Source organism: Spea bombifrons, chromosome 2 (assembly GCF_027358695.1).
Source record: "Spea bombifrons isolate aSpeBom1 chromosome 2, aSpeBom1.2.pri, whole genome shotgun sequence".
Lineage (NCBI taxonomy): Eukaryota > Metazoa > Chordata > Amphibia > Anura > Pelobatidae > Spea > Spea bombifrons.
Genome location: NC_071088.1, coordinates 110,736,709 through 110,758,973, shown reverse-complemented (window position 1 = coordinate 110,758,973; position 22,265 = coordinate 110,736,709). Strand labels below are relative to the sequence as shown.

At 41.1% G+C, this 22,265-nt stretch overlaps 1 protein-coding gene across 1 annotated transcript; it reads left to right on the top strand.

Annotated features, from left to right (window-relative positions):
* On the top strand, positions 1-20,782 carry LMBR1L (limb development membrane protein 1 like). Its single transcript, XM_053455585.1, has 17 exons — positions 1-196; positions 7,789-7,873; positions 9,018-9,051; positions 12,196-12,335; positions 12,949-13,052; positions 14,246-14,372; positions 15,259-15,327; positions 15,979-16,043; positions 16,142-16,214; positions 16,300-16,383; positions 17,133-17,209; positions 17,482-17,559; positions 17,803-17,876; positions 18,270-18,360; positions 18,456-18,522; positions 19,078-19,239; positions 20,648-20,782. Exons 1-17 carry the CDS (start codon positions 128-130, stop codon positions 20,701-20,703), a joined length of 1,455 nt encoding a protein of 484 aa, XP_053311560.1. The 5' UTR covers positions 1-127; the 3' UTR covers positions 20,704-20,782.
* The last annotated feature ends 1,483 nt before the right edge of the window (positions 20,783-22,265 follow it).

Below are 22,265 nucleotides of genomic sequence, written 5' to 3'. Positions count from 1 at the left end.
TGTAACCAGATACTGTCTCAGCAGATCACGGCTTAAGCGCAACGGGAAGCTCGGGTTCTAGGGGTTTCGTACACGTACCGTTTCTCCGCCGTTAGTGTGAGACAGCTCGGAGGCGCCATGCTGCCGGATGATGGAAGCGGATCAAGATGTGTCGGTTAGAGAGCAGCTTTTCCACGAGTGGGTCCGGGAATGCATTGTGAGTGATATCTTCGTGCGAAAAGGGGAAAGGGTTTGGCTGTGAGGTTAACCCGTTCACCCATAATATAGGAGTTGCGGTTGGTACGCAGCCGGTGTCTGTACGCTGCCTATTGTGCGGGCACTAAAACTTTTTTTTTCTTTACTAAGAAAGTGGGTGGAGGGAGGGGGTAACTGTTCCCTTTCCCTGCACCGGAGTACGGTGTGTGTATATATATATATATATATATATATATATATATATATATATATATATATATTAACGCTTTTAGTGCCAGTAGGGATATATCTCCCTACTGGCACTAAAAGCGTATATGAGAACAGAGGGCCACGGCAATGGGTCATACATCGGCACTGTTTTTATACAGTTATGGGTGCTGTAGCCGTTTCTACTTTGAGAGCTGAGAGGGACTGGGTGGGGAGATGTGGTGGGGACTGGGTGGGTGTTGGTGGGTATTTATGGGTATCTGCTGTACTCATTTGTGTGCCAAGGCATCTGGTGTTGCAAGGTGTCTGCACTGGGGATAAAACAGTAAACCCAAAATAAAGGTATAGATGTAATTAATATGTTATGTTACTGAGAGGGTGGTAGACAAGTGGAACAGCCTCCCGATGGAGGAAGTAGAGGCTAATACAATGAGGGTGTTTAAACATGGGGTAGAGGTAAAGCAATCCTGAATCTAAGACGAGACCAAGGAATGATTAAGGTTGGAGTCATTAGACCGTGAAAAACGGGCAGACCAGATGGGCCAAATGGTATCCCGTCTGCCATTAAATTCTGTTACTGCTCATGGTAAACCTGTGGCCTGGCCGTTACATCTCGTTGCAGGCGCTCTATTGAATGATAGACGTACCCGTTTATTAATAGGAGGCTGTCTTCTTATAGGTTCTGTGTCCTTGGGTGACTTTGGCTATTCCCTTTAAATGGTTATTTACGAATGTTGATTAAACTTGCTTCACGCTATTATCTTCTTTTATTTATTAAGCACCAACAAATCGCACTATAACATGTATTAGCAACAACCTCATCCAGCTAGTGATATGCCTTGGAGGATTGGAGTTGTATTTCTGTGTCATCTGGAGTAGCAGTTACCTGTCTCTATCAGGTGGTGCTGGTAAAAAACCCAAACAAACACGCATGTGGTGTTTGTGTGTGATATAAATGCTGGGATGTCTTCAGAGTTACGTTATGTTTTTACATAAGCTATGAATTATCCATCTCTCCCTCCAGTGTCAGCGATCACTTGTTTACATGATCTTCCTCCTAGTCCAAGTCATGTAAAGTGTTCTGAATGCCCATGGGGCGCGTTCCGGTGCCTTTAATTCCTATGACGTGTTCGCTGGTCCTATTTTGGTTCCTTGATGTGTGATGTTTGAAGACTTGCACCTGCGGGTCAAACTTTTCCTGCTCTGCTCTTTGAATAAGATGCCATTGTTTGTATGTCACTTGAGATAGGGTTGCAGGGGTAGGACCGCTGACGCTGCTGTGGCTTCATGAAACCCCGCGCCTTCTGCGGCTCCATTATCTGCACCCTGCGTAGGGAAGTGCGTCGCACAATAGCCTCTGTAGGTGTGAAGATTTAGTATGACAGCTAGAACCTCTTATGTGCGTAATCCACAAGAGCGGGTGCCTCGCTGCCGTATATCAGCTGTCACGGATACCAAGTGTTAGGCTGTCTGCTCTGATAGACACCCGATACACAAGATTAGCATAAATAGCATAAAGGATGTAGTCCCGTGAAGTGATATGCCGTAGAAAGCAGGAGTGTAGATCTACGGTCCGCGAGTGTAATGAGAAATATCACAAATTTATTGCATGAAATTAACAAACTTACGCATAAGGACAGCACGAGAGGCCAGCTCTCTCACCACTGGCTTAGGGTGGGGGTTACCGGTTATGAAGTCCAGATGATATTGGCAGATAGGGCACATTTTCCAGGAACCGGCCCTCCGTAGCAAGAAAGACGGCCAACTCCCTGTCCGTTCTCCCAGGCTGGATACAGGTGATCTTATCCAGGTCTATAGCAGCACATTGACATTGAAAGGCAAGAGTTCGCTTATCTTATTTATTTTTGCCCAATTTGCGTGCAATTCTATTTTTGCTTAAGCTGGTCTATATAGCCATTTGTTCCATCTGGTCTGCCTATTTATTGCTTGCTGTAAGAACACCATACCTAGTATAGTCCAAGATATCCTTAAAACTGCCTGGCCCGTGCGGTTGTAAGTGTCATTATATTAACCTCTACCACTTCTGCTGAAAGACTATTCCGCTTGTCTACCACTTTCTCAATAAATAAAGCCATGGTTACTTGCATTACATCTACCACGATGAATCCTCTTAAGTTTCGGTGAAGTGTACTCCACCAATAAAATTAAGATTTATCTTCTTCTGCTCTACCTTTTCCATACTTCTTACTTATGTGTACTGCGTAAAAATCGCCTGTCCTCTGTCGCATCATTCACTGCACGCTGCCTCTGAAAGCAACATCAGCACAAGCACTGTGTGTGTCGGGGCCTTCATGAAACAGGCTTCTTGTTTGGGTGGCTGAGCAGCTGCACACAAGCAGACGATCACGTTGCGAAGTGTCGGCTGGAGTGGTGTAAAGCACGCTGACACTGGAGTCTCAGTCTGATGGATGAATCTAGGTTTGGTGAATGCCAGGAGAAGGCTACCGACAGGAATGCATAGTGCCTACTGCAGACTTTGGTGGAATAGGGATAAGGACCTGGGGCTTTTTTTTTCTCAGGGTTTTGGTCCCTTGGTTCCAGGGAAGGGTAATGTTAATTCTACAGCACACACACAGACGTTTTAGACAATTGTATGTGTCCAACCTTGTGGCAACACTTTGGGGCCAGCATGACTGCGCCCCAGTGTACAAAAGCAAGCCCCCTAAAGACATGATTGGATGAGTTTGTTGCGGAAGAACTTGACTGTCCTGCACAGAGCCCTGACCTCAACCGCATCAAAGACCTTTTGGGGTGAACTGAAATGGAGATTGCAAGCCAGGCCTTCTTATCCAACATCAGTGCCTGACCACACAAATGCTCTACTGGATAAATGGGCAAAAAAATCGCACAGAAACTCTCCATATGGGATGCCCAACAAGCTCATATAGGTGATAGTCAGGTGTCCTCATATTTGTGGTGGTATAGTATATTCTTGAATACCTAAACCTCTCCCAGGTTATGTGTGCTAGATTATCATGTGGAACGATAGCAGACACGGATAGGTTGTTGTCATTGAATTGAAAAGGTTTCTTTAAAGTTTCTGTGTGGGTCCTAATTGTTTAAACCTTAGAATGCGAGAATACCGTTACAAGTCTAAGGTTTGTTTTCTTAGCATTTAAATAGGCGTTACATAGAACATTAACTGCGCTCTATTGCATTCTAACTAAACTTAGTTAGTGCTGTGTTGGGGTAATATAATACTCCTGGACAGGGCGCGCTGGGTGAAAAACAGCCGTACCATTGCCCAGCAAACAGTGTGGATGTTCTGAACTTTCCACCTCTCTGCCTGCTTGACCCCTTTTTTCGTCTTTGGTATCTGACTTTCTTCAGGGTTAATGGCTTTTCACCACTCCTAGGTTTAAGGGTAATTTTCAGAGCGTCAGCACAGTTTAATCTTTCTTCGGTAAGCTGACTGCGCTAAATGATTTTCAGTGCGAAGGTAATTAGCATCACTGATGATATCATTATGTCCTACGAAACCCCAGGACAAGGTTCCTGTTCTGTTGGCATTTTTTTTTTTGCTCTTATGTAACAAACTGTTATGACTCTATGATGTTAGTGCAGCTTTGCTGTAGATGGTGTCCCCAATCGAGTGGAAATCTGGTCTTGGCCATTTTTCCCCCCTCTATTGTAAATAATGTATGTTGTAAATGTATTTAGCTATTAATCTCCTTCTATAAACCACTTCATAAATCTTTTAAAGAGCATGCAATGTTTAACCAAAGGGTGTAACTAAAGTAGGGTGTAGATCACAGCACATCTGGGTCCAATGGAGTTTATTCACTAAAGGGACAGTTTGCAGGAGAGCTGTGGTTTGAACTCTTGGTTCACTATTCATTATGAAGGCCCCATGCTGAAGTTTCTCCACTTTGAACATCTGACCTAGCTCTGTATAATGCAAAAAATTATAGGGAGTCAGCCAAGCTCACTGGCTTGAAGATCACTGGCTTTTAATAATTTATAGTGAGAAGGAGGGACTGAAACATATTTCTCTTTTTTAGTGAATAAACTCCAATGTGGTCCAATTACGTTGAGATCCGTTTAATATAAATATTATTTATTAGGACAGTGTAACAGCATTGGAAGCATCTTCGGGGAAAAGCAATACATCATCAAACAAATGTTCTCAAACAAGTACTGTAAGAAACAAAGGGGTACAAGGAGGGAAAAGGTCCCATAATCCACTTCAGAAGTCTGTCTACATCAGAGACTCTGTTTCTCACTGAATACTCAAGTCCTCATAGGTTGGGGGTTTTCCATTTCGTCTGCAAGAAATCTGGTTTTCTGAGAACTGGTGAGGATAGCTATTCAGCCGAGTTTCCTATTCCCAGTCAGAGGAGCTCTCTTGTCTCAGGGGCCTCTCTTCCATCCAAAACTAGGTGTTAAAAGAAGACTACAGATGGCTGAGAAACGTTCTCAATTTAGTGGGGACTCTGTTAAGTGGTAAGCAGACCACTCCTGACAAATATTGTAATATCTGAGGTGTGGTATTCTTCATGGTGTTGTAAGAAACAAAAAGTGGCACTCTAGTCCTTACAGGAATTTTATTTTGGAAGAACTTTCCAAATCACAGCTTAGTCTGTTCATAAACGTTGAGTGAAACATGTACTGATTAAGAGATTTGGTACAGCTATTTTGAGACTTCGACATACTGTTGTGGCTCTCTGGGACCTAAATGCCACCTGCTGTATCTGATGGGTTCCTCATTTGCACCTCTCCAGTAAGCATTGTCTTGATTTTTGACCCATAAGGCTGCATTCCTGCTAGCGATTTCTCCAAAGGATGGACTTTAGGGTTTGTCCAGCCAAGAGATTATTTTATGATGCAGCCACACTAGGAAATCCTGTCTGGGATTTACTCCTAAAGTCAGAGTTTGTGTTGCTATGCAGCCCACCTTATGTCCTTACATGTCAAAAGGTGTCTTGAAATCTGACAGGGATGGACTCACGTGGGAAACCCCTAGAAGTGAACAAATGTAACCAAATCCAATGCTGTCCAAGTGGATCATCCAAACCACCTGGTGGACTTGTGGCTGCTCATAAGGTTCTTGCAAGCAGTAGTGCTTTGAATTCATACCTGGGAGTTCCTCTTATTAGAGCATCTTTAGCACTCCTTTCCTGCCCGGTTAGGTTATTACTGCATTATTGTCTGCTATGCCTTTCAAATACACAGGGAATTAAGGGGTAGCTATGCCCTGTCTACCTTATCTTTGGGAGATCAAGCCTCTCATTCTCATGTAAGTGCTGCCTTTAAGGAAATTATGTCCCCGATAAGAATTCTGTTTAATGTTAGCCGCGTTAATGCCATGCAATCAGCATTTTTGAGCCCTAGCAAGTGCCACCCGTGAATATTAAGCCTCTCTCTCTCCTTCAGAAGACACCTTTTTTAAAAACTCAGTTTCTGGTGACGAACGTCTTGGGAAATGCGGATAAATGCACGTCAACATGTTTGGATGACATAGCATTGACTCTCCTCCCAATGGTGGGACCAAGCCATGTAAACGTGGGCTGCAAACCTAATTGAGACAAAAATAACCGGTTACAGTTTAGCAAACTAATGTTTTCGCACCCTGGGCGGAATCCGTTAAGCACTTCTGTGCACAGTATGTACGTTTTCGGGCTTGCCCAAGTCACGCTGTAGTCTGCTGTGACTGTTGAGGGTTAAAGGGTCGCTCATATGTTGATACTCTTCTCAAAATTGAGGCGCTTAAGGGATTTAAACATGATGTTCTCATCGTTTATAAAACACATGCTGAATTGGCAGATTCTCCGCATACCACATGAATTACATTGGACTTTTCCATAGCGTTTAGAGGACTCGCTCAGACACCGCTTGAATAGACGGGAATAGACTTGTTATGTTTTATTTAAATAAATCTGTACTTTTTGCAAGAAATAAATATTCGGTGATGAGCTTCAGCTTGAGATGTAACATGTGTGTCCTGCTGAGACCGCTATCTGCGTGTGTGTGTATATATGTTTTATTTTATTAAAACCAATGTGACTTGTAAATGCAACTCACATATAGAGTGGGAATACATTTGTTGCAGGGAAACTATAGTATGATCATAGTCCTGGTCTCATTGTGGACGTGCTAGTACTTATTTGCTACAAAACTTAGATAACCCTAACGTACGTTGCCAAACGTTTATATAGTTTAAGTTGTAAGATCCATCGAGTAGCTGTTAAAGCTGCTGTCATTGTCGGTTATACCGGTGCAGGGCTTCCGTTTAATTTTTTTAGTCCGGGTGTTCATTGGCATGTCTTCCTTATGGTGTTTTAGACCAAAAGGTGTTTGCTGTAGCCGTACGGTAGGGAGTGGGGGTTGGAAATTATTGTTAGTGGAACGTGATGCGTCTGTGACGGAGGCGATAGACGTTGAGTGACTGGGTGCTGCTGCAATGCTGTGTCCTGCGATCGGCCTGCTTGAGTTTGCTTAGTGTGCTGAGCTTCGTGAGAGCTGGCTGTGCTGAATCTTGGCTTTCGCTCCGTGTCTGGAAAGGAATAGTGTGTGTATGTGTTTGTGTGTATCATGCTTGTATTCTTGCTGTTGAGTGGAGTGTTCTACTTATTGGTGGCTCTGGTGAGGCGATCTATATTGATACATAGGCACCTTTTTGTTGGTATGTTTATGGCGGTGAAGCTGGTTTTTAATCTTACTCACATGGTGGCAACTTGTGATCTTGAACGTATTAAATGCATTCCTTCCAAATGTGCATGCCGCCTAAAGTGTGCAGTTTGTACAAATCTGTGTCCGATTAGTTTTCCGCAATATAAAACACAGCGGTAATGCTCAGCTGGAGAAAGCAGATACTGTGTTCGTGCCTTAAAATCGCTTTTGCTCTCGGTGATGCTCTTGAATGTGTAGGAATTTATTTCCTGCTTCAATCGGGTGAATGAATGAGTGTCTGCAGTAGAGCTGTAGATTTAATGGGGGGTATTATGAAGAAAGCTTTTTAAAGTAATTTCAGGAATGCTAAACTGGCTTTTTAATTGTACAGTGCTATGGAATATGATGGTGCTATATAAAACAATAAATATGCTAACCTTGGCAGTTTTGTGGGTTTTTTAATTTTTTTAATTAAAGGTTTAAATACAAACTCTTAGGAGGCATTTTCAGCTTCTATGGCAACTTCCTATCTGTACCTGATTTGGTATCACATGACAAGTGTTCCTGGCAAAACTTATGACCGAGGCAACATTTCTTAGAAAGGTTCTGGCTTTTCACAATACAAGGACTGCTGTTTGTCTTCAGACTTTACATGGCTTTGTATATGAAGTTCAAATTGTTAGCGCTTTGAGACATTTGTTATGTGAAAGAGTCAGTCCTGCTCAGAACGTAACTCTTTATTTCTATTGTTGACAGATCTGCACCTTGCTTTTCACGGCTCTCTACCTCCTATCATACACGGTCATCACCAAGTTCAAGAAGCATGCTGACTTTACAACAGGTGAGTTGCCAGTCCCCCTTCCAAAGTATTCTGCACTAATCAGAGTTTAACCCTTCTAGTTCTTGCACCTTGGGCACATCTATTAATAATAATAATAATAATAATATTAGGACATGATTATCCGTATGAATCTAATTTTATTTGTATATGCAGACATAAGAATTGAGGGATATTTAATATTGTACAAAAACAATATATTGTTCTGGTCGGGAGCCTATTAAGTTCTTGTTTTCTGTATTTTAAGGCATTAGCCCAGATTGGCCATAATGTAGCAAGTCCCATGGCATGCGGGTTAAAGTCTACTCTGCTCACATCTCTGCGGGATAATATTAATTTCCTAGAATAAAAGGGACATTTATAAGACGTGTGCTTGTCTCCTGGTGTGATTTGCCCTCACACATGATATGCTTTTTATGGCCTCGCTGCACCTGCTCAGAATGACTCTACTTTGGGATCGCACTCTTGTGCTGTGTGAGAGGAAAGAAGCTTAAGGTTGGCCAAGAGGTACCACTCCATCTCTTGTGGAACTACAACTCCCATGACTCTATGTAGTGTTTCAGTGTTAACCAAACTAGTGTGGTGTTTGCGGGAGTTTTAGTACAAGAGCTTTGGAATTTTACCTTTAGGCCCAAGGTTTACTTCCCAAGATCTCTAGTTTTACAGCTGGCTGCATCGATTCCAGTTTCCACTGTTGCAGATTTGTCAGCTTTAAGGTCAATGTCTGCCGCGAATGCGTTTGTGAAAGAATTGAGGCACAGCTTGTGATACTTGGCCAGTGCAGCCAGAAATCTAGTTCACTTGTGTGCAAGATTCCTAAAGGCCAACTCCATTCCTCCCCATAACCTTTATACTGGCTTTCACAAATGATGTGTATTCCTTTGCTTACTCTATTGCAGGGGTGTCCAACTTGCGGCCCTCCAGCTGCTGCAGGACTACATCTCCCATAATGCTCATGTAGCTAATGGGCTGGGTGAGGAGTATGGGAGATGTAGTCCTGCAGCAGCTGGAGGGCCGCAGGTTGGACACCCCTAGTCTATTGTGACACTGTGTTTGTGTGTGTGTGTGTGTAAAAGCCCGAATCTGTTCATCTGTAGGTTTTTGAACTTCATCGTTAATTTTCATCTTTTTATTGTCTCCATAACAGTTGATGTTGAAGATGCTGCCGTTAACAGGATTGCGTAAGTGTATTGTTTATTTTTGCAGTTATTATTTTTCTAAAGGAGATTAGTAATTTATATGTGCTACTCTTGGGTCAACTATTTGCAAGCTGATGAACACTAATTATTAAATACACGACTTAGGGCTGATTGTTTGCACATGACTGTATGAAGTATAGTTTGGAGCTTTAGTGCAATGTCAATGGAAGAGTACATTAGGGTTAATAAGGGTGTTTATAACAGCCCATCATGTACTGCATTCTGCTATTACAGGAAAGCTTCACTATTTTTGTATTAAAGCTGACTGCCTAACATGCACTATAATGTGTGGTCATTGTACGCTTACAAAACAGGTGAATCTGTTCCTTTTGGTGTTCTGGTCATGTAAAACCCAAATGTAAAAAGAGTTGTGGTAAAACATCTAAAGCGTCTAAAAATGTCTAAAGCTCATTTTTTTGTAAAATAAATAAATAAAATCAACAGTTATTAGGCTGCAGCTCACATTGTTCTAAGCCGTCGGTCGGATGGTAAAGCTAGTGTAGCATGTGGAAAGTTGCTGTGCCACGTATGGGGGGGCGGGGGGTTTGTGGTGTTCGGTGCACTGATGGACTCGCTAATTTAGAACCCGCCGTGGGGCAGAGCACATGTCCCTGTTTGTCCCGGCTGGATGTTGTTTAGATTATATCTGTTTTGTCATGATTTCCAAGCCCTTGCCTCCGTTGCTGCTGCCCTTTGCTCTGCCACGCTGTCCCAGGACTGAAACCTGAGCACCACGTTTCAGCCTTACTTCAACCTCAGCAGTCTTAATGTTTAACCCTTCAGCTCATATCTCCTCTATCTTGCCACTGATTTTTATTTTTGAAACGTTGAAATAGTTCAATGAATAGCAACATTTTCTTATACAGGGTTTTTACATAAAATGCGATCCTATCAGAAGCTGGTAGAAGTTATGGAATTTACTCAGCATTTTTCACTTCTGCATGGAGTCCTTAACTGTATTTTTTACATAATGCTATTGCAAGAGGAGTATACAAAATGAACAATAACACTTTTAACGCATGAAAAGTACAGTCCAGACGAATGTCGTCTTGCTTTTTACCACTCATCACCTTCTGTTTGCTCTGCTTCCTTGCATAGCTATTATTATTATTGTTTTATATAGCGCCATCAAATTCCGTAGCGCTGTACAACGGGTAGACAGGACATAACTAGTAGTATGTAACATAACAAATTATTTTATGATTAAGGAACATGAAACCAGCTTTATGGCAGTAAGTGTTCGGAATCAGGGGACTCTAACATGTAGCTCTCGAGCTTCTGGTAGCTTTCTGACCACTGATGAGTAGCTCTCCAACGACCAGCGTACTGCATGTGTGGAGGAGAGTGAATAGAAACGTAATAAATCGGTGAAAGTTCACAATGTGTCCATAGCTTTTATATACATTTTAACAGTTTTTATTCATGATTTCATGTGGCTCTTTTATTTAGCAGTAGTTACTAACCTGTGACAACAATAAGGAACTGAGTGCTTTCCTGAAATAGAATAATTCTTGTTATTGCATTGACCGTGGTTTCCAAGAAGAGCAATTTTGTAACTCAAGCGCTGTACAAAGGATGCTGTTAGTGAAATGGGCTTTCCTGCAAGGAATATGGTGTGTGTGTGTGTGTGTGTATGTAATATATATATATATATATATATATATATATATATATATATATATATATATATATATATATATATATATATATATATATATAATATATAATATATAATATAACTATTATAGCTGTAGCATATCGAGAGTCCCTTGCACTTGGCAGACTTAAATTATATTTATTGCTGATAGCACCGAGGTAATATTACTACAAAGAATCCAAATATTGACTTTGGGTAAAGAGTCCCCTGCTCACAGGCTTACAATCTAACAGAACGTGGGTAAATACATATACACTCTTACCAAGTGTCCTGATGTCCTCCTCCTTTTCCAAGAGCTCAGAATGTTTGCTGGGTATGAGCGTATCCCAGTGTTCTGTTACAGATGACATGAGAGACCTAGATAGCCTTGAAAGCTTGCAATCCGTTATGCTTCGGTTAGCTAATAGATATCCTCTTTACCAAATTTGCTCTTTCTACGGCTGACGCTGTACATCTCTATACCTTTATGAAAATGTGTATGTGTATGTCATTGGTCTTCATATCTGCTTATGGGGAAAAAAGGATTATTACAAACATACAAATGTAGAAAGCTTCTTTCAGAGAGAGGATTTTTCTTTCTGCCCCAATGTGTCGGCTTGTCTGGTGATGCCACAAGAAAGCATGAAGAGCAGTAGTACGTGAACGAGGAGGAAACTGCTTGAATAGAAACTTCAAGCGTCTAAGACAAAATATATTGGCATAATCAATAAAGACTATGGCTACAAAATGTCTAGTAATATTTTTAGAAATAAGTTAGGTTTCAATGGTTTTATTTATTGTGCGCCATCAAATTCCGTAGTGCTGTACAATGGGTAGACAGCACATAAGTAGTATATAACATAACAATCTAGAGATATTCGTTCTTAAAATTAATTTTGTATACGTTTTAAGACCTGGACTAGTGTGCTTTAAATGGTTAATGTTAATCGCAGTACCAGCTTCCTTATGGGTGGCCTCAAATTCCACCTCCTTCATCAAAGGAGAGACCTTGCAGAGACGCTGGTACTTTACTAGTGACTCAAATTACTAGCTGGTCCTTCTGGTTCTGCTGAAAACAAAGTCTTGATGACGCTGCTTTAGAGCTACAGGTCATGTTGGCCTAAAGGAACATAAATCCACACGCCTAGTGCCAGAGATACGTCACGGCACATTCAATCAGAATTACCAGCATTCCACTTCAGCCCCTGGTCTGTATTTGGCATAATTGCAGAAACCGTGAAATTATTGACACGCAGGACTTCTGGTTATGTCGGGGAAAGCCAAACATGGGCCTCCTTACCTCATTGTTTCTGTAAGTTAAATTATCTACTTATGTCTTGTCTACCCATTGTACAGGGCTGCGGAATATGATGGCGTTGTATATGAAACAAATAATGTTGTCTTATTATACCCATACTTGCTGTCCTATCAAATGTTCTTGCGACAGACCAGCAGTGCCTGTTCGATTATTTGTCTGTGTTTGGTTCTAGGCTGTGGATGTGTACTTTCACCCTGGCCGTGTCGGTGGGAGCAGTGCTGCTCCTGCCTTTCTCTATCATCAGTAACGAAATCTTACTCTCCATGCCTCACAACTACTATATGCAATGGCTCAACGGCTCCCTCATCCACGGTAGGCCTCTTAACTAATTCATTTTGTTGTACTTCATCCTAAATAATAAACGTACACTTTTTTACTTTTTCTTTCCGAAATGGCTTCCGGTATCTTTCATGCTCCCCAGTGGAATTCATAGATAGTAACAGACTGAGTGAGAGTGTCTTATGCGTTAACGTTGTTAAGCTATGTATAAGCATTGCTAAATGTGTCCCTTAGCAGCAAATTATATAAGATGTGCCTGCATCGTCTATCCTGTCTCGGTTCTGTGCCAGCCTTGCTAATAGCATTTTCATATGTAGCTCTTGCATGCCCATAGTGTGTAGAGTATATTGAGTGAGTCCTTGGTCTTAAGAGAGGTCTCTAGTGCAAAGTGTTATAGGTTGTTGTTCTGCATTTAGGTCACAGCGACCTGACCATTTATACCGGTACACAGAATAGTTATAAATGTCTGTTTATTTTGGTTTGTAATCCTCATCATTCAGTGCCCTTTGTTCCGTAGCACTGTGCATATGCTCTGGTCCTGACCTGACCTACACTGACCTGTAGTAATGAAATCGTAATATAGGGCTTGATTCCCCCCCCACACTGTAAGTCTGTGCATTTAACACTTGACACTTTTCTCCCTTAGGCCTATGGAACTTGGTGTTCCTCTTCTCCAACCTGTCATTGGTATTCCTAATGCCATTTGCCTATCTCTTCACCGAGGCTGAAGGCTTTGCTGGCTCAAAAAAGGTAACTTATTTTATGCGTTTAGGTTTAAAATGTATATGTATAGCGACCCTTCTTGGTACATGTGGTTGTAAAAAGTACATCATCTCATGGATTTGCATATTAGGACATAACAATCATCAGTTCCTTAACAAGTCTAAAAATTAGGTAAATACAACACATGACATTATACCGTGTCATAATTTATTAAACAAAAATAAAGCCAAAATGGAGAAGCAACGTGAAAAACTAAGAACAACCAATGATCTTAAAGAAGCAATTGTTATTGCCCATTTATCTGGGAAGGGTTATTAGGCCACTTCCATCATTCTACAGAGAATAAGATTATTTAAACAAATCCCAACACCAAGTTCAGACCGCACAATGCTCAGAGAAATTGCAAAAAAAAAGTTTCTCGGACTCTTCAGGCCTCAGTTAGCATGTTAATGTTCATAAAAATACAGTTAGCTTGGCCAAATTTGATTCATGCCACATGACAATGATCCCAAGCACACCAGCAAGTCTACAACAGCATGGCTAGGGAAAAAAATTGGGATGTTGAATTGGCCCAGTCAATGTTTAGACCTCAACATGATTGAAATGCTGTTGCAGGACCTTAAGAGAGCTGTTCATAAACAAATGCCCATAAACCTCAATGACCTGGAGCAACTTTGTAAAGAGTGGACCAAGCTTCCTCCACAACTATGATTACAAGCTGATGATTACTTCAGGTTATCACTGCTAAAGATGGTTCTACAAGCCATTGAATCATAAGGTGTACTTGGTTTGCCCACATGGTTTCTCCATTGTGGCTTAATTTTTGGTGAATAAATCATGTCTTGGTGTAATATCTCATATGTTTTGGTGTAATATCTCATATGTTTTGGTGTAATATCTCCTGAGTTTGTGTTTATCTAATTTTGAGATCTGCTGGGGAACAGATGGTTTGTTACTATGTCCTGATATGTATAGCCATAGAATTCAAAGAGGGTACTTTCTTTTTTACCCGACTGCACAAAGCTCATGTAGGTGACTTTGCACAACATATCGCAGGACTGAAAGACACAAGCTGAGGGTTTTGTGCTATAGTGAAACCATTATACACTCATACAGCAGGTATCCGTGTTCCATGCTTAGCTCTGTGCCTAAATCTCTGCTCCAAAGTGGCATTAAAGGGGGGGATGTAACATGCTGATTTTTTGTTTGTGTTCTTGCAGGGAGTTATGGCCAGGGTATACGAGACTTCTGTAGTTCTCCTGCTTCTCACCCTCCTCGTTTTTGGTATTGTCTGGATCGCTTCTGCAGTCATTGACGACGATGCCGCTGGACGTGAATCTCTTTACGGTATGGATCCCGGATGTGTGAGATACAGTGTGACGCATCAGTTTGTTTTAACAAGCCCAAGGGGGAGATTGTTTAGTTTTGTAAAGGAGGCTAATACTTGAATAATTTTCTCTGTAGAGAACATTGGGGAAACGAGTTAATAGCCGTAGATGAAATAATGCAGCGGTTTGCTATATTTTATGCTATATTGGGTTCAGAATAACAAGAACATGCTTTACTAGGTAAAGAAACTGACCTTAGACTCTGACTTTTGTTTGTTTTGCCCCTTCAATTATTGGTGGTGGGTAATTGTTACAGAATATGTTTTCTACTAGCTGTAGGGATGCCGTTGGCTACAATGAATTGCCTTTCGGTAATTTCCACTACCAGGGGCTTCAAGTTACAGGCCTCAAAGACCACAGACAGACATAATTGGGAAACCTAAACTTAGGTACACAAGTAGTTTAATAGTTTTTACACAGTCTGATTAAGTTGCCAGCCGACCCCCTTCACCAAAGGTTGTGGTGTTTACATGACAAGTTATGATGTGCAAAGAGACCTTGAACTGTAATGGGTATTATAGAAACCACCATAGGGGTGTGGGAGGATAACCACCTGATCTGAACAGAGGTTCTACTTTGAAGGAATAGGCGGGGTTAAAGCAGCAGAGCACCTGCCATAATGTTTGTTGTCCTGAGAAAGGGCTCACTGCTCACTGCACCCCCAAGTGGAGGATTAAGGTACTTCATGTACAGCTGGCAGTCATTAACCCTACTGTTGCAGGAATTTGCTCTTCTTTAAGATAGATGCGTGTGTATAGATCTCTGTGTTTCACTCTGCCTTGTAATAGGGACATTTTATAGTTTACTGAATGGAAAACCTTTATTTTCTTTTTTTTCTTTTTCAGATCTGTGGGAATACTATCTACCATACTTATACTCTGGCATCTCTCTCTTTGGTGTCCTGCTGCTTTTATGTAAGTGTTATTTTGTGTGATATACGGTATATAGATAGATATAATTTATATATATATCTAGGTAGCCTTGCACACAGCCTTATTGGTGGTGAAAACCTGGGTGAATACCCCCAGTTGAAAAAATAATGGGAAAAGAAAAAAGGCACACCATGATTTTTAGCTGAAGCGCAAAACGTAGTTTCATAAAACATACATTTCTTTTTTTGGTGAGGAATCGTGGGGTGCCCTTTTTATGCCTTTCCATAAAGTGCTATTATTCTGTACAGCCTGCCACATGGGGGCGCTAAAGGTACTCAATTGTGGCCCACGTCCTGGTGCCAAAAACCTGACATTGAACCTGCACACTAACAGCGAACAAACCTTCAAGAATGGTCTAATAAAGAGCTACCCAACTGATTATGATTGTAACTGTTAAGTAGTAAATCTGTGCCCCCATTCAAATAACTGAACACTTTCCATACAGGCCCCAAGTGTTCCTTGAGCCGGCACTGGAGCTGACTGGGCAAATATGTATGGGGGATCCTGCGTTTGCAAAATGAACACATTTAAAGGGGCCGGGCATTAATGTGCATATGATGTCTTGAGTGTGCTTTAAATTATTTCACGGTATGTGATTATGGGTAAAACATGGTTTTTCTTTTAATATTGCAGTGTGTACGCCTTTTGGTGTTTCCCGGATGTTCTCCGTTACCGGAAAGCTGCTTGTAAAACCTACGGTATGCTAAATAACCCTGTGTATGTGTAATATAACGCGTGCCTCGATAGAATGTCACGTCTGTCGAATGCTAATGTATCTGCGTGTTCCTTCCCTTAGCTTTTAGAGAACTTGGACGAACACCTGAGTTGCACAGCTTTTGAGGAAGCTGCCATATCACGCAAGATATCTGGTACGCAAGTGTTCTGTCTTTTGATGATTAAATTTCTTTTCACTTGGATTTGTGCTCTTCGTAACTCTTCACATGTTCTTGGCAGCTAAAGCATCCTGCTGGTTGAACGTCAACATGGAGGCACTGCAGAAAAGGCTGTTTGCCATACAGAGCCACAGGATAACACTCGGTAAGGATGCAGACCCAGATCAAGGGGGGCCTACACAACAATTTCTATTTTAATGACTTTTAAACTTGGAAGTCAGAAGCAGCCGGGATCCTTGTTGAAGAAAGTATGATCGTATAAATGGCTGGCTAATAAGAAATATTTATTTGTGCATGTAAATATAGAATCACTTGTACTTTGTTGATCCCACACATTCCAATACACAGAGGTGCAGCGGGCAACTAGATTTGCTTTATAAAAGCTAAAAACGCTTTTGTGAATTAATGAAAACGTGTATCTTACCCTAATTGTTATATACTAAATGTCCATCTAAAATCGGCCAAAGCTGCCTATCTAATTGTGATGAGAGAAGGTTCTGGGCCAACACCTGGGACCCTTAAATTTGCAGTCCTTTTATTTTGTGTAAAATGCAGAATGTGTGCCTGTCGCAGCCTCTGTAGTCCCTGCGGTCACATTTAATCCAGGGATAAGCTTTTGAAAATGTCTCCTGTACTGTTGCCCTCTACGAGCCATTTTGGAGTGAACCCCCGATTGAATCTTAAGCAGTAAAAGTGATTGACTCCTTCCTTTAGATGCCATACTAGATCAGCAAGGCTATCCCTGCTGCAGCAATAGAGTCCTGCCGCTCTTACTGTTGTAAGACATCTTGTGAATGTCGCTAAAACATTTCCGAGTTTTTTTTTTTTTTTTGGTTTTTTTTTCTTTTTCACGGTGTTCATCAACCTTGTCTTTTCTTTCCTTCTCTTCCACAGAAATGAGGAGACGAGCTTCACCATGGCAGAGAAACCTGTTTTATCCTCTCGCAATGTTATTACTTCTTGCACTCACAGTAAGTATTGCTGCCGGTCCGAGTTTAAAGAGAGAGTAGACTGAGCCCTCTATTGTTCTTGCTGTGGGTTTTGCTGTAAAACCAATCTGTGCTGCCAAAACAGATGAAAAAGTATAACTGCTTTGAAATGGAGATTAAACAAAATCTAGAAGTTATAACTTCCCAGTCATCCTAAATATCAGAGCAGCTTGAAAATTCCCCCAAATGCTAGACAATTAAGGAAGATTGATTTGTTGACTGATGTGTAACCCCTTCTTGCCTGTGTCTTGCAGGGTATTTGTGTGCTCATTGTCTGCTTCCATGTCTTGGAACTTCTCATCGATGAAGCGGCAATGCCAAAAGGGATGCAGGTACACCCAAAATTCCCTGCTACTTCTCTCGCTTATGGGGGCGCTGATACATTTATCAACTATGAGTTAATTCCTCAGTTACCGTTAATTGAGACCGTTAACGTTTCAGAATGTTCATGTTGGAGCACTGAGTGATGAGTTAATTGCTAACATTTTCGATATTGCACCCAAGTTCAAGCAGGGCTATGTGTTTATGAATAACTGTACAGCTGTAGAATATAAAATGACCTTTTTGTTCTACAGGATTCTCGACTTGGTGAGGTCTCTTTCTCAGTCTTTGGTTCATTTGGAGCAGCCATGCAAGTCATCCTTATATTGTATCCTTCTGCTAATTTGTTTTTATGCTAACATAACTTGATAGTCGTTTTGGTGCAATCATAGGGATATTCTGCTATTAATTTCTCATGGTTTCCCTCTTGCTCTTTCATACCATAGATCTAGCATCATCTAAGTCATTGGGTTAGGGCCCAGGTACTATTGCAAGTAGTTACACAATCCCATTGCATTACATCTCTTCAGCGCCTGGAGACAATGTTATAGATGCTTCAACATCAATAATGTCGGCAATCGGTCGATGGTTTAATATGTTAGTCATTTTGAATGTGTTCTTCAGTAGCATTTGGCATGGATTGGTAATCGTACAATGGTTTCTGTAGAGTGTAATGAGTTTGTTTGACCTGAGATGATTCTTAACCTTGATGTCTACCAAGCTACCTTATGGCTTCCTCTGTGGTGGGATTTTACAGTTCACCCCTTTTTATTCGACTCTTGCCACAAAAACATGACACAACTATGACCAAGGTAAGAACCATTCATGGTGCGTATGGTGGTTTTTGTTTAGGACCGTTATTCACATGGAGTGTTTCACCTGTTCATTTTTGTTTCGTTCCAAATAGATTATTGGGAATTGCGTCTCTCTCCTCATCCTCAGCTCTGCTCTTCCAGTTTTCTCCAGAACGTTGGGTGAGTGTAGAAAGTACTTCACTGGGTAAAATACTTTCTCAGTAGTCACATCATTGTGTGGAATGAATGCAGCATGTGTAACTGATGTCTTGGTGACACGTGTGAAAGAAAAGGGGAAAATATATTTTTACACACTGTATACAGGTCTTGATAATGTGTAAACGCATTTTTGTCCTTTGAAGGTTCTTGGGGGTACATTTGCATAAATACATATAAATTACAGATGATTGTAAGTAATGTTAAATGCCAACTTTGACCTTCAAGGAAGGATTTATCTAAATGAAGCTTTCTACAAGCTTGTAGCGGATACTTTTCTCATGTTCATACAGTTTTCTTGAAGGTAGTAGTTATAAATACACAGTCCATGGTGAGTACTCTGTAGCTGTTTAGAAGCATCTCTCACCATAGCAGCTCCTATGGACCTACACCAACATATTGAGTGAAATAGTGCATGTGGTTTAAGAATAGGGGAATATGTTTTAAAACGGTATATGTTTGCCGTGACCGTGAACCTGCCCGGCAGCACCGGATCTCATTGCCATGTTCCCTGTACAGGTATCACCAGGTTTGATCTACTTGGAGACTTTGGGCGTTTTAACTGGCTGGGAAACTTCTACCTGATCTTTCTGTACAATATGCTGTTTGCTGGCCTCACCACACTTTGTCTCGTAAAGAAGTTTACCTGGGCTGTGCTATCGGAGTTAATCCGTGCATTCGGTAAGGATATGCTGCTCGGTGTCATGCTCCCCCCCCCCCAAAGAAAAATGTACTTTTTATTATGGGCAAGCGAGGCAAACACAGAAGGCTATAACGGGTAATATACATGAAAAAGCTGATACTAGGACTATTTGCTCAAGTGAAAATTAAGTCTTTGGTGGACATTTTTTATTGGGCCAGCATAGAAAAAGATGGAAATACACTTTTAAGAGATCTGATGTCCTGAAACATTATGTAACGTTACATCTCTTTCTTTGTTGGCTCATTTGACCTAAAGACTCCACAGCCGTAATATACCGTATTTATCGGCGTATAACACGCACTGGTGTATAACACGCACCCCCATTTTAACAAGGAAATTTGAGTAAGAAAAAATAAATTTAAACTTGGAAGCTATGAACTTAATGTTGGAATAATGTTTATAACATTATAACATTTATTATAATGTAATAAAAGAAATAAAGAATAAAGAAAAAGCACAAAAAAAACTTCATGAGAATCACTGCTATCTGGGAAACCACACACAGACACACACACACACGAAGACACACATGCAGCCAGACACACACTTAGACACACACACACAAACACACTCAGAGACACACACACACACACTCAGAGACAAACAAACACACTCAGACACACACACACATTAAATTTATATATTACTCCCTACCGTTTGGGAGATCTGGTATGGGTCCTCCTTATCTTCCAGCATTTTACTTTTTGTGCTGGGGCCGGAGTGACGTCATCACCCGGCTCCCGGCATCAGAGAGGGCACGCGAGAGAGCTGTGCAGGGGAAGATTGTGCAGCTCTAGGATTTATCGGCGTATAACACGCAGGTAGGGTTTCAACTTCATATTTTAGTTTAAAAAAGTGCGTGTTATACGCCGATAAATACGGTAACTATTACTGTAGTAAACTCGATTATGTATATCTTTTTCTAAATCCAAGGTGACCTATCTGTCTTTCTCCCCGTGTACGCTAAAGCTCTTTGTAGTCTATGGTAGGTTTCTGGTTTTCTTTCCATTCGTAGAACTCCAGCTTTACATCATACCTGTTCAAAATGTGTATTTTAGATATATTCATAGAATGAGCCAAGAGGCCACTCATTTCTTCTAATGACGTTAATCAGTCATTGGTCTCGTCTTGGATTCACAATAAACATGCATGGATTGGCATATGGCGGATTGTCATCACTGTATTAATCTCTACCGCTTCCGCTGGAAAGTTGTTCTACTTATCTACCCCCCACTTAGTAAAGTAAAACATGCTTACATTACATCTAGGCGTCTGACACTATACTTACAGATTCTGACCTCTTGTTCTAAATTGTTTGCTTAAGTTGCATATTAACATAAAGGACACAATTTCCATATTCATATATGCGTTTCTTACTATTTTTAGGACTGGATAAATTGCCCCTTTCAGTCAATAAAACCTTCAATCAAGGAAAAGCTTGAATTTTCTGTTTTATTCAAGAAATCTTTCAAAACGACAGGCAACATGGGGTAACTCAAGGTCTCTGAGTCTGTGGATGGCTCGTGGATCTACTCAGAAGATTCTAGTAGAATATGGATGAAGGAGAAGTGTCCCATGATTGGATCTTTGACACTTTGGCCACTACTTGCCACACAGATGTTTCAAGACTAAGCTGGTGGTTGTTCTCCTCCAGGCTTGGAATTCGGAAGGTATAGCTACACCTCTTCCACCTCATCTGTGTCGCAAAACCATCGGAGTCACCTCCTGTTGGATGTGGAATTTCCATCCTTTCGCTTGAGTATTATTCCTGCTGCTATAGATGTACAAGGGGCAATTTACGAATTAGATGAATGAGAGAAAATGTGGCCCATTGAGCCTAATGGGGACTTATTTAACAGATACCCATGCCAGATGGTAACGATCAGTTCAGAAGAGTGACGCTTTGAAGGAACTAAGCCTCTCTCATTCTCCTTGTTTACAAGACTTTCACTCCTGTGTTGGGGCCTTTTTATTTGTACCATATGGAGTTCCAGGACAGGTCCGTGCAATGACTTACAAACAACCAGCATTACCGTTATATTTTATGGACTGATGGAAGCTTCTGCAACCTTCACATATGGAGGCTACACCACCATGCTGTTTACGTGCTGTTATGTGTGTCACTTCTGTGTGTATGTCCAGTATCTACGTTCTCGTTTGTCTCACGTGTTCTGACTGTGGGGAGTTTGTCATAAACACTACAAGTGGATTGGTTTAGAATTTACTCTTAATATACGTTGAATGTAAAGATATTCCTCCTGTAGGTTTTACCATTTCTGTCCAATGGACAGATCCCGTCTGGGATGCTCTGAGCCCTACAGTATTTCGTTTTGTCCATATTCTGTACTGCAGGGGGGGTACATAAGCATGTTGTGTTTGGTAGTGTGGAAGTAGAGGGCATGAAACAAATGAATGTTGCAATATGTGAAATATTTGGTGTATTTTAATTAGGTTTTTACCCATTGCCTGGCTTTGCACATATTGAAAGGTAGCACTGCTATTCAGGTGAGAGAGCTCCTTGGCTGCAGTTGGTCTGTTTTTGGGGTATTTGTACTCACGGGGTGACTGGATGTTCCCTGCTTGTGTTGAGGTGGGCAGATGCTTCTGAAAGCAGCAGGTATGGTTGTCTTGTAATGTGACATTAAAATGTATTTCTGCCTCAGTTATGCAAGAGCAATACTGTTTCGAGGATGTGATGTCCAGAGGCATGTAATCTATATAATGCAAAGTCCCCTCCCTCCCCCATAATATTGCACTAGCCATAGAATTTGAGTGGATTATAGCCTTTTTTGTGTTTATTTTTATTTTTTTTTAAGCTGTGTCTGTTCTTTGGACAATTATATAGGCTTAAATGAAACCAAGTCTTCACCCTAGAACACCAAAAAAGTATACCTATGCATTTATTTTGCCGTAGATAGTACAGTCGTCTTCGAGAGGGTATAACTCCCATTTTAGTTATTCTTGTTTTACTACCTCCTTATCTAAAATACAGGGATTGGTGCTT

Coding starts and splice junctions, on each gene's coding strand:
- LMBR1L (XM_053455585.1), top strand. CDS start 128: ATGATGGAAGCGGATCAAGATGTGTCGGTTAGAGAGCAGCTTTTCCAC. Junction 16,384..17,132: donor GAGCCACAGGATAACACTCG/GTAAGGATGCAG, acceptor TCTCTTCCACAG/AAATGAGGAGACGAGCTTCA. Junction 18,523..19,077: donor AGTTTTCTCCAGAACGTTGG/GTGAGTGTAGAA, acceptor TTCCCTGTACAG/GTATCACCAGGTTTGATCTA.